The sequence below is a fragment of the Tamandua tetradactyla genome, chromosome 3 (assembly GCF_023851605.1).
Source record: "Tamandua tetradactyla isolate mTamTet1 chromosome 3, mTamTet1.pri, whole genome shotgun sequence".
NCBI lineage: Eukaryota > Metazoa > Chordata > Mammalia > Pilosa > Myrmecophagidae > Tamandua > Tamandua tetradactyla.
The window spans coordinates 128,090,203-128,102,392 of record NC_135329.1 but is presented as its reverse complement, the minus strand read 5'-3'; the positions used below and the strand labels follow the sequence as shown (position 1 = coordinate 128,102,392).

Sequence of the window (12,190 nt, the reverse complement as noted above, 5' to 3'; positions counted from 1 at the left end):
AAAAAGGCTGATGAAGTTTAGGATTTTTCTCTCAGCTGAAAGGGCATATAATGAAGTCTGCTAGCTTTTTCTTCTGGCTTTTTATTTCATGAAGCATTCCCAGGGGCATTTCCATTCTTCATCTCCAAAGGTCTCTCTCTGGCTGCGTGGGCTCTAAAGCTTTCTCCAGGGTGGTTCCCTCTTAAAGGGCTCCAGTAAGCAACCCCACCTTGAATGAGTAGAGACACATCTCCATGGAACCACCTAATCATAAGTTACCACCACAAAAGAGTGGGTCACCTCTCCATGGAAATAATCAAAAAGCTCCCACCCAGTAGTATTGAATGAGGGTTAAAGGACGTGCCTTTTCTGGGCTATACCACAGATTCAAACTGGCACAGCCGCCAAAGAAATTTTATCATGGGTCTACTATGCCCTCTTGGGAATTACAGAACTGTTCATGTACACTCTTTCAGCATTTTGCTGACAGTTGTAATTACATGAGAAGTAGTTACATTTTTTCTAACAATTATTCTTCCCTAAATTCCCTCCCAGGCTTATACCTATTGCCTCATTAGCAGGATCTACCTGAAGCTTCTGCCATTACTTTGAAGTGTGAGGAAAGTGATCAGCACTTTATCCAGGCACATTATATTTGACCTGTGACACTCAGCAGTAAAAAACTCTGGGGGAACCTCTGTTGTCCGTCACAGTCGCTAACCTAACAAATTCTTGTCCATATTCACAGGCATCGTGGAGGATTACAAGCCACCATTCTATGATGTGGTTCCCAATGACCCAAGTTTTGAAGATATGAGGAAGGTAGTTTGTGTGGATCAACAGAGGCCCAACATACCCAACAGATGGTTCTCCGACCCGGTAAGAGTGCCAGGTTCTTAGTTTTAGAGCTCTTTTCCAGTTTGCTATTTGTTGGCTCTTATGTTCCACCTGGTGTGCTACCTGAGGGTTCTGTCCTTGCTTTTTAGTCCTTTTGTAAGTAGAAGCCTAGTTGAGTTCCTTCAGAAAGTGTTCTCAATTTTGAAGGAGTCGTATCTGATGGACCATCTAATAACATTCACGAGAATTTCTGTGATTGACTGGTTAGGAGACAGTGCTGTTGTCACTGGCTCTGGGGCTGCAGTGTCATGTGTAAACCAAGAGACTTTCTTTAAGCTCCTCTCCAGCTCTGCATACCTGAAATTCCAAACACAGTCTGCTCAATGCTGAAGATCCTATATTGCGTCTCTTAAGGAGTAGTAGACCTGAGTTGTTGAAAATGACTTTATTTTGCAAATGTTAACATTATCTCTGGATTAGAATTATTGCTGTTAGCACCCATAAACATCAAGGGGTCCAGCATGGCCTCGGTAAACTTACCAGTTGGTGACATTAGGAGGCCAAAGGACAGAGTTCGTGAAACTCAACGGTGGTTTCTTTATCAGTGGTCAAGGCTTTGATTATTTGTTTTGTTTAGAGAAAGTAGCAGCAATGTCACTTTGACTTAACAAGACCCATGGGATTCTGCAAAACAGTTAATATGGCACCTGCCCAGACTCTTGGGGCCACTTAAAAAACCAATCGTCACTGTGGTGTTTGTTCTTTTTCCCTCAGACGTTAACCTCTCTGGCCAAGCTGATGAAAGAATGCTGGTATCAAAATCCATCTGCAAGACTCACAGCTCTGCGTATCAAAAAGACTTTGACCAAAATTGATAATTCCCTAGACAAATTGAAAACTGACTGTTGACATTTTCGTGGTGTCAAGAAGGAAGATTTGACATTGCTGTCTTTGTCCAGCAGGGACCTAATGCTGGCCTGGCTGGTTGTCAGAACAGACTCCATCTGTCTCCCTCCCCAAACGGCTGCTTTGAAAAGGCAGACATCATACTCAACCGTTCACTGGGGAGACACCAAAACCACCCTAACCTCGCTCAATGACTGTGAACTGGGCACGTCACACAATGTTCACACTGCAGAGACTAATGTGGGACAGACACTGTTGCAAACGTAGGGAACTGGAGGAACACAGAGAAATCCTAAAAGAGATCTGGGCATTAAGACAGTGGCTTCGCATATCTTTCACAGGTCTCCTTGACATCCCCACAGGAAACTTGAGGAGGCAGTGAATTTTTAATCAGCAATATTGCCTGTGCTTCTCTTCTTTATTGCACTAGGAATTCTTTGCATTCCTTACTTGCACTGTTACTCTTAATTTTAAAGACCCAATTTGCCAAAATGTTGGCTGCATACTCCACTGGTCTGTCTTTGGATGATAGGAATTCAATTTGGCAAAACAAAATGTAATGTCAGACTTTGCTGCATTTTACACATGTGCTGATGTTTACAATGATGCCGAACATTAGGAATTGTTTATACACAACTTTGCAAATTATTTATTACTTGTGCACTTAGCAGTTTTTACAAAACTGCTTCGTACATATGTTAAAGCTTATTTTTATGTGGTCTTATGATTTTATTACCGAAATGTTTTTAACACTATACTCTGAAATGGACGTTTTCTTTTATTATCAGTTAAATTCACATTTTAAGTGCTTCACATTTGTATGTGTGTAGACTGTAACTTTATTTCAGTTTGTATGCAGAACATATTTAGCCATTACCCATGTGACACCACCGAATATATTACTGATTTAGAAACAAAGATTTCAGTAGAATTTTAGTCCTGAACGCTGTGGGGAAAATGCATTTTCTTCGGAATTATCCATTATGTGCATTTAAACTCTGCCAGAAAAAATAACTATTTTGTTTTAATCTACATTTTGTATTTAGTAGTTATTTGTATAAATTAAATAAAATGTTTTCAAGTCAAAAAGTGAAATTATTTTTTAATGTATAAAAAGATCTGCATAATGTACAGCATTTAAGAGACCAAGAGAAGCACAAAATTAGTCTGGAAATTGAATTTGCAGTTTACGTCTAGTAACGAACTTGAGGTTACTACTAGAATGTTCCCCAGCTTGGATCTGTTATCAGAAAATTTGAGTTTAAGTTTTCTAGCTATAAATTTTTTTCCTAGTCAGTTTTCCTAACTTTGAAGTGAGGGTAACAAACCTCTCTGACCTGCCTTCAGATGATGCTTTGAGTATAAATGGAAGGAAGTCTGCCCAAGCATTTTATTTAGTGTAATAAAGTCCTAGGCAAGAAAAAAGCAGTTACGAATTCCATCTTGCTTCCTGGAAAGAGTCTGAGGTCAACTTTTTTTTCACTTCTTGTGCTCAGTAGGATGAACAGGTAGGGTTTAAATAGCTCAGTAAGAGAAGTATGAAAATTCTGGAGTGTCCTCCAAAGGTAAGTTAATAACTTAATATACATTTTCTTGGAGGGTGTTCTGGTTTGAAAGGACGTATGTACCCTAGAAAAGCCATGTTTTAATCAAAATCCCATTTTCATGAAGGCAGAATAATCCCTATTCAATACTGTATGCTTGAAACTATAATTAGATCACCTCCCTGGAGATGTGATTTAATCAAGAGTGGTTATTAAGCTGGATTAGGTGACATTTGAGTGGGTGTCAATGAGTTTACTGGAATCCTATAAAAGAGGAAACATTTTGGAGAATGAGAGAGATCTGAGAGAGCAGAATGACATAGCCACGAGAAGCAGAGAGTCCATTGGCCAGTGCTTTGGAGATGAAGAAGGAAAACACCTCCTGGGGAGCTTCATGAAATAGGAAGCCAGGAGAGAAAGCTCGCCATGTGCTCTTCCAGCTGAGAGAGAAACTGTGACTGTGTTCACCATGTGCCTTCTCACTTGAGAGAGAGACCCTGAACTTCATTCATCGGCCTTCTTGAACCAAGGTATCTTTCTCTGGATGCCTTTGATTGGACATTTCTATAGACTTGTTTTAACTGGGACATTTTCTCAGCCTTAGAACTGTAAACTAGCAACTTATTAAATTCTCCTTTTTCAAAGCCATCCCATTTCTGGTATATTGCATTCTGGCAACTAGCAAACTAGAACAGAGGTTTAAAATGGAGTCACATCACGTGTATATTTTTAAACTATTTATTTATTTATTTTATTTCTTTTGCATGGGCAGCACCAGGAATTGAACCTGGATCATCAGATGGCAGGCGAGAATTCTGCCTGCTGAGCCACCGTGGTCTGCCCTTTGAAAACTTTGTTGATACATACAGAAGGGTGCCCAAATCGTAAGTGTACAGCTTGATGCATGCTTGAAAATAGCACCCAGATCAAGAAACAGAACATTACCAGACCTCAGAAGCTTCTCTCATGCTTCATTCGCACTCCTGCCACCTCAAGAGTAACCACTATGCTGACTACTCTAACAGCTTAGATCATATTCACTTATTAGTGAACACTTTATAAGTGGAATCATGCAGCATGTATTCTGTTGGGTATATAACTAGGAGTAGAATTGCTGGGTCACAAGGTTCATTCTACGTCTGGCTTTAATAAATGGTATCAAACCATTTTCCAAAAGAGGTGGGTACCAATTTATACTTCAACTAGCCATGTATCAGATTTCAGGTTGTTCATCTTCAACAATACTTAATATTTTTTCCTTCTCATTTAAATCAATGTGTTGGCTATCGTACATCTTTCAGCAAAATAATGAAGCAAAGGAAGAGAATAAAGTGATACTGTTTAAATAACTGTTGCTATCTCCTCAGTGATTCTAGAACTCAACTTGAAAGCCAGTTGCAAGATGCAAATATGTGTCTCAGTGCCCATGTGCTGACTGAGTGTGGGTCTAGCATTTAGTGATATGTGTTATTTATATATATATAACATGGTCCCTGGACAATCCAACCACTTACTTCATCTTGTGCTCCACCAATGAAGTAGTGGTTATTCCAACCCTAGAGGAATCCTGGCTGTGTATACTGACAGAATAAGTATGGGTCTCTAAAACAATTTTAGCTATGGCTGATTTCCCCCTTAATTGCTGATTTTGAAACCTAACCTCACTTTGGATTTATGTTTCTCAGGAGGCAGGAGGATGAATGAGGTGAGAAGAAATGATGAAGCACACTAGCTCCTTTGGAAAACCAGATATATGTAAAAGCCTAGTATCTTAGTATCTGTTGGGTATTGAATTGTGTGTCCCCCAAAAGGCACGTTCAGATCCCAACTCCTGTTGCAGTGGGTATGAACCTGTTTGTAAATAGGACCATTGAAGATGTGACTAGTTAAGGTGTGCCCAGACTTGGTGAGGTTGAGCCTTAATCAGGATGAGGTTGAGCCTTTCAGGATGGCTGACATCCTGAAAGGAAAGGAGACAGAAGCCTCAGGGAGCAGCCAGAAGCTAGTCAATGAAGCCCTGAAGAAAGTGGAGAAGACACTGCCAACTGCATTGCCTTGTGATGGAAAAGCCAAGGAACCCCAAAGATTGCCTGCCAGCCAGAAGATGCTGATCTCAGAAGGAAGCAAGACTTTTAGCCTCTGAGACCACGAACCAGTAAATTCCTGATGTTGAGCCTGTCCATTGCATGATATTTGTTGTGGCAAACTAATGCGGTCTTCAATAAGGACGTTGAGGCCCAAAGAGGTTTTCTGTTGTGCCAGGAATGGGCCTGTTGTTTCCCAGCCCAGTTGTAACCTTTCCTAAGCCACGTATCAGTCTTCAGACGTAATCTTTTCCATGGTTGTTTGCATTGGGTCCCAATCTTTGAGCTGCATAGCTGCTACTGAAAGCGCTAGGATGGGGACATACTTGGTTTGCTCAGCTCTCCATCAAATCATCTGTCTTTAAAGCTAGTTTTATAATTTAAGGAGATGGCCTATTTCAAAGAACCTGTAAGAAAAGACAGGCTGCTACAAATTTCTTGTGGACATTGTGCCAGATATTAAAACCCATCCTTGTATGTGCTGCTCTGTGACACCAGGGCTGCCGTCTCCATCAGCTTGGCTCTGTGGCAGGGGGCATTGGAGGGGAACTGGAAGACAGAAGGGGGAATAAGATTCTGCTTCCTATAGTTGTTTCCTTTGTGATGCTTTAATGTTTCTCTTTGTGGCCTTTTCAGTTGCCTAGTTAATGATTTTTTTTTATGACTAGTAAACAGTTTTGTGTTAAATTCTCTCTATTAAAAAAAAAATCTGGTGTGGTATCTGTCCTGACTGTATTCTATTCTAGCCTTAGCCTGTGATCTCTTTCCTGATACTTAAAAAAGAAAAAAAAATTTTTTTTGAGAAGTTGAAGGTTTACAGAACAATCATATAGAAAATACAGAATTGTCATATGCCACCCTATCCTGACGCATTTTGAGTTGGGTAGTAATACATTTTATACCCGCAACTGACACATCAGAAAACTCAAGACAGTAAAATGTGATTACTCAGCTAATTAATAGCAGAACTAAAACTGGATTCTTAATTTTAAGCCAGAGCTCTCTTGTAACCCCAGTCTTTCCACCCTCACTTACCAGTTTGTATAACTCACTAGGAGAAGGACTTAAAGAAATGTCATTTTGCCTAGTAGTTGTTCTTTTATTTCTCAGTGTGTTCGTATTCCACAGAAAGATCAAGTGGCACGTGTCCTGGACTCATCTCTTTTTTACTAGTATGTTGGCTGTTCCACAGAGCAGCTGTTCTGGCTGCCCTTCCTGTTTCTCCACCGCCAGAACTAATTTCTTCCTTGAACTGGAATGCCCTGAAGGCTTCCTTCCATCACTGGAGGTCTGTATCCATCTGAGGATTTCTTCAGCTATGAAGCTTCCTTTCTAAATCTTCCTGCCTCAGTCTCTCTCTGTCAGAGACCCAAGATGCAGTATTTCAAAACCTACTTAATTCACAATTTTAGACGATAGCCTGTCCTGTCCGACATGTACCCTTGGGTCCTCTCATTTTGACAGTTTTGCCTGCTGAATTGCCCTCTGTAACTTACCTACCCCATACAACCCTGCCTTAACCCCCAGGTCTGATCATGTCACTAAAATCATTCCAAAGAGTCTTGGCCCTGCCCTGGAGGGCATCCCTGATTCACTCATTAAAGAGATAAACCGTGAGTGCTCACCAAACACCAAGGACCAGAGAGAATAAAGTAGAAGGACAGACAGACTATGATCACGAAAGCAAATGAGAAGATCAGAGCTATGTAAAGTGCTCAGAGGGGAATTAAAGTGGGGAGGGGTGAGAAGGGTTACCTGACAGATTGATTTCTGTACCCCAGAAAAAAAAACTTTTCTTAATTTAACCCATGTTCTCATGGGTGTGAATTAATTCTAAATAGGACCTTTTGTTGTTGCTATGGTGTGGTCAACCAAGGGTGGGTCTGAATCCTCCCAGTGCTGGAGGCTTTATGCAGGTAAAGTCACGGGGAGTAGCAGGAAGCTGGAAGGAGAGGACATCGCCATGCGATCGTTAGACAAAGGGAGCTAAGGGTCGCCAGCCAGCAGAAGGCGTCGGAGGTGAGCCCTCTATTCCTTGAAGCGGTGAGCCAATCAGTGTTTGCCAGTTAAGCCTACCTATCCTGTGGCATATATCATAGCAGTTGGCAAACTAAGATGTTACTTTAGATTGGATAACCAGGGAAGGCTTCTCAGAGAAGAAGCCTTACTTTTATGCTGTTTTGTTTCTACAAGGATACGCTGAAGTATTAGATGATTGCAGCTAAAAGCAACATGTAGGACATTCCAAGCACAAGGTCCCCAAGGCTAGGAAGCACTGTATTTTTTTTTTTTATTCAACATCATATGCAAACACAAACATTCTTGCCATATGATTATTCCATTCTTGATATATAATCAATAACTCACAATGCCATCACATAGCTGTATATTCATCATCATGATCATTTCTTAGAACATTTGCATTAATTCAGAAAAAGAAATAAAAAGAAAACAAAAAAATTCATACATATCATACCCCTTACCCCTCCCTTTCATTGATCACTAGCATTTCAATCTGCTAAATTTATTTTAACATTTGTTCTCCCTATTATTGTTTTCTTTTTTTTTCTTTTCTGAGAAACAGAAAAGACGGCTAAATAGTTGTTGTCTTGTAAACAAGGGAGCTGGATCTGAGCCAGGCTTGGAAGGCAATAGTTTGAATTTTCTCCTGAGGGCAAAGGGGAACTATTAAATAAGTTTAAGTAGGAGAGCTTTGTAACCAAGCCACTCTGGCCAGGGAGTGAAGGCAGAATTGGAAGAAGGCCATGAGTGGAGAAGGGAGGATAGAGCAGTGTGAGAGCTAACAGTGGACTGGGCCAGGATGGCAAGAGTAGACATGGAGAAAAGGCCGTCGATGTGAGATATTTGGGAAGTGCATCCAGGAGGCAGTGGTTAGCTTGGATGGGAGATAAAATGAAGGGGAAAATAGAGGTTTTTGTGGAGTGCAGGAAATGGAGATTAGAAATGCAAACATGGACACTTCACAGATGCTTGTGTATGAGGTGTCCTCTTGGATGGACGATGTTGGAGCTCAGTGGGAACTTGCACTTGTATGGAGACCGTAGCTCTCTTTCCAGGAGGTCTTCTTGATCTGGCCTCTTCACACCCTTTCTTTCCAACTTTCTCAGTATCAATCCACCTCATCTTTCAAGCCCAGCCCAAATGCCATCTCTTTAAGAGGCGTCTCTCTGTCCTTCCACTCATACTGATGACCCTTTTTGTTTGGCTTTGTTACTGCCCTTTTTCATCTTGCTGGGTTTTATTTACTTTTGTGGTATAAGTTTCACTTACTGGGTGGTTATTAGTCATAATAATTACAATAATAATAATAATTAAAATTTACCTAGCATTCCCTACATGCTGACGCCATGATCACCATTCAAAGGTATTCTCTTAGGTATTCCTCATTGGAAGTAAATAGGTACTATCATTATTTCTATTTGTGAGATAGAGAAATTAAGGCTCATAGCAGTTGTAGTGTGTCCATTCCATAGATGAAAGTGGTGAGGCTTGGATTTGAACCCAGGCACACTGATCTAGCACCTGAGCTCTTAATATACTATGTGCTTCTGCTTCTTAAAAGAAATTACCCACACATTTTTTTCTTCTTTCTTTTTACATAAAAATAATGCCACTGACTTTTCAGTAGGCTATGCATGCTGAATTGCTGTTCTGTAATTAGAGAGATTGGCTTTTTTTCAGCAAACACTCCTTCCTTGTTTAGTTTTGACACTTTTAGGAATGAATACAGATACAAATTTACATGCCAGGTATGAATTCAGTTGTTGAAAAAATGCCTAGAAAAAGTGGAGTTATACCAAAATATTTAATATGGTTTTCTGTGAATGGTGCTATTCTGGGTTATTTCTTCATATTTCTTGTATTTTCCAACTTTCCATAGTAAGAATGTATTACAGAATGGAAGTAATGGTAATTTTGATGCTGTTTTGGGAGATCAGGTCAGTCTGCTGGTTACCGAGAAACTTGGCAGGTCACTAACAATTAAATTAGTGAATTTGTGGTTTGAATTTTCCTTTATAAATGTTGGGGTTTGCTTAAGTTGCCAGAATGCAATATACCAGAAATGGATTGGCTTTAACAAAGGGGATTTATTAGGTTACAAATTTGCAATTCTAAGGTCATGAAAATGTCCAAATTAAGGCATCAATAGAAGACACCTTCTCTCAGCAAAGGCTACTGACATCTGGAGTTCCTCTGTCATATGGGACAGTACATGGCGAGGTCTGCTGGTCCTTCTTTGAGCTCTCTCTAAAATATCTCTGCTTTCCATCCTCTCGTAAACTATTCTAACAAGAGGATTAGGACCTACCTTGAATGGGTTGGGTCATATTTCCATGGAAATAATTTAGCCAGAGGTCCCACCCACAATAGGTTTGCATCCACAGGAAAGGATTAAAAGAACATACTTTTCTGGGATATGTAACAGATTCAAAACAGAGCAGTAAGTTATGCATGTCATTGTTTAAAAAGTGAAATAGTTCTTTAAGGTTTAGAATAAAAAACAGCAAAGCTGTGCTCCCATTTTCCCATTCCCCAATAGCAACCACTTTGTAATTTCTAAACTGCATTTACTCTTGTTTTTCAAAATAGCATGATTACCCCTCTAATTTTTTTTTTTTAGTTGTAGACATTATCTGTCTATTGAATGCCTACTTCACAAGATGAGAAATTAGCTCTCTTACCAGCTTTCCCTCACCTCCACACATATACCTCTCTTTTTTCCTCCCTATATTTATTAATGGGCTGGCCAAATATTGAGTATATGCTATGTGACAGGTACAACTCTGAACTGTAAGAAAAAGCAGTGAACAAAAACAGGCAAAAATCCTTTTCCACATAGAACTTTACAATTATACATTTGGGTTAGGTCAATGCCGCTGTTTTATTATCACGAGGTAAATATTTTTCATTGATTATTACATTTCCTTTCCTTTATTTTCCCTAAAAAGTCAATGATTGGTTTTCTTTTACCATTTGCTTTCATTTTCATTGTACTGTTTTAAATTCTCGACCAAACACTCTGCCAGCGTGTAAGTCTCCTTTCAGTCCATTCACAGAAGGTAATCAACCAATATTACCTTATGAAGATCTGCCCTACTGCTCGTGATCTGGTCTGCTTGCTGTGTAGACCTACCACCACTGTCCTCCTCTGATCTCCCTCCAAAGTTGTCTCATGAATCCCCCTTGGCTCATTCCCATGTTGGAATCCCTGGTTCCTATTGTCTTCTCTATCATTTACTCTCTTGTTTTGTTGAAGTGCATCTTCCAGTTATTCCCTGAGAAAGTGCATGGGCAGTAAGCTTTTGATACCTTTCAAGTCGGAAAATGTCTTTATCCTACTTTCACGACAAATTTAGAATTTGGCTGGTATAGAATTCTGGGTAGGATTTTTCTCTTAGAATTTTTTTTTTAACTTTTTTTATTAATTAAAAAAATTAACAAACAAAACATTAAGATATCATTCCATTCTACATATACAATCAGTAATTCTTAATATCATCACATAGTTGCATATTCATCATTTCTTAGAACATTTGCATCAATTTAGAAAAAGAAATAAAAAGACAACAGAAAGAGAAATAAAACAAAAACAGAGAAAAAAACAGATTATACATACCATACCCCTTACCCCTAGCTTTCATTTACCACTAGCATTCAAAGTAAATTTATTTTAACATTTGTTCCCCCTATTTTTAATTTTTATTCCATATGTTCTAATCTTCTGTTGATATACTAGATAAAAGGAGCATCAGACACAAGGTTTTCAAATTCACACAGTCTCATTGTGAAAGCTATATCATTGTTCAATCATCATCAAGAGACATGGGTCCTGGAACACAGCTCTACATTTTCAGGCAGTTCCCTCCAGCCTCTCCACTACATCTTGAACAACAAGGTGATATCTACTTAATGCATAAGAATAACCTCCAGGATAACCTCTCAACTCTGTTTGGAATCTCTCAGCCATTGACACTTAGTCTCATTTCACTCTTCCCCCTTTGGTCAAGAAGGTTCTCTCAATCCCTTGATGTTAATTCTCAGCTCATTCTAGGGTTTTTCTCAGTCCCTTGATGCTGAGTCTCAGCTCATTCCAGGATCTCTGTCCCATGTTGCCAGGAAGGTCCACACCCCTGGGAGTCATGTCCCACGCAGAGAGGGGGAGGGTGGTGAGACTGCTCGTTTTGTTGGCTGGAGACTCGAGAGGCCACATCTGAGCAACAAAAGAGGCTCTCTTGGGGGTGACTCTTAGGCCTAAATTTTAAGTAGACTTGACCTATCCTTTGTGGGGTTAAGTTTCATATGAACAAACCCCAAGACTGGGGGCTCAGCCTATAGCTTTGGTTGTCCACACTGCTTGTGAGAATATCAAGAATTCAGTTTGGGGACGTTGAATTTCTCCCCGCTCTCACCATTCCCTGAAGGGGGCTTGCAAATACTTTTCTGGTCACTGATCAAATCACTCTGGGATTCATCGGGGCATCACTCTGGACAAACCAACAAAATCTCATGTCCTACCTGAGATTCCAAGTACTTATGACATTCAATCAAACTATCTACATGAGTTATATTAGGAAATGCTCTAGTCAAAATATAAATTTTGTAACAAATAAACATTTTTTGCTTTAGTCTCACACATAAGGTGACATTTTAAAGTATTAATTATCATCTATTTTCAGCACCCTGCAATAATGACATTCCTTTGTTCTTCCTCATGCAAAAACATTTTTAAAATTTGTACATTGTACATTTCACTATTATTATACACTGTAGGCATTCCTAGATTATACCATCTCGATCTTTACCATCTATCTTTCTTTC

The 12,190-nt window shown here is 39.6% G+C and overlaps 1 protein-coding gene across 10 annotated transcripts in view; it reads left to right on the top strand.

Moving 5' to 3' along the window:
- Nucleotides 1-2,831, top strand: part of ACVR1 (activin A receptor type 1) — a 140,685-nt gene extending 137,854 nt beyond the window's left edge. For all 10 annotated transcript variants that reach the window (XM_077153886.1, XM_077153889.1, XM_077153891.1 and 7 more), the window contains 2 exons: nt 728-858; nt 1,591-2,831. In XM_077153886.1, the coding sequence (XP_077010001.1) occupies nt 728-858; nt 1,591-1,725 (266 nt within the window). In that variant the 3' untranslated portion in view covers nt 1,726-2,831. The remainder of the gene's footprint in view (nt 1-727; nt 859-1,590) is intronic.
- The last annotated feature ends 9,359 nt before the right edge of the window (nt 2,832-12,190 follow it).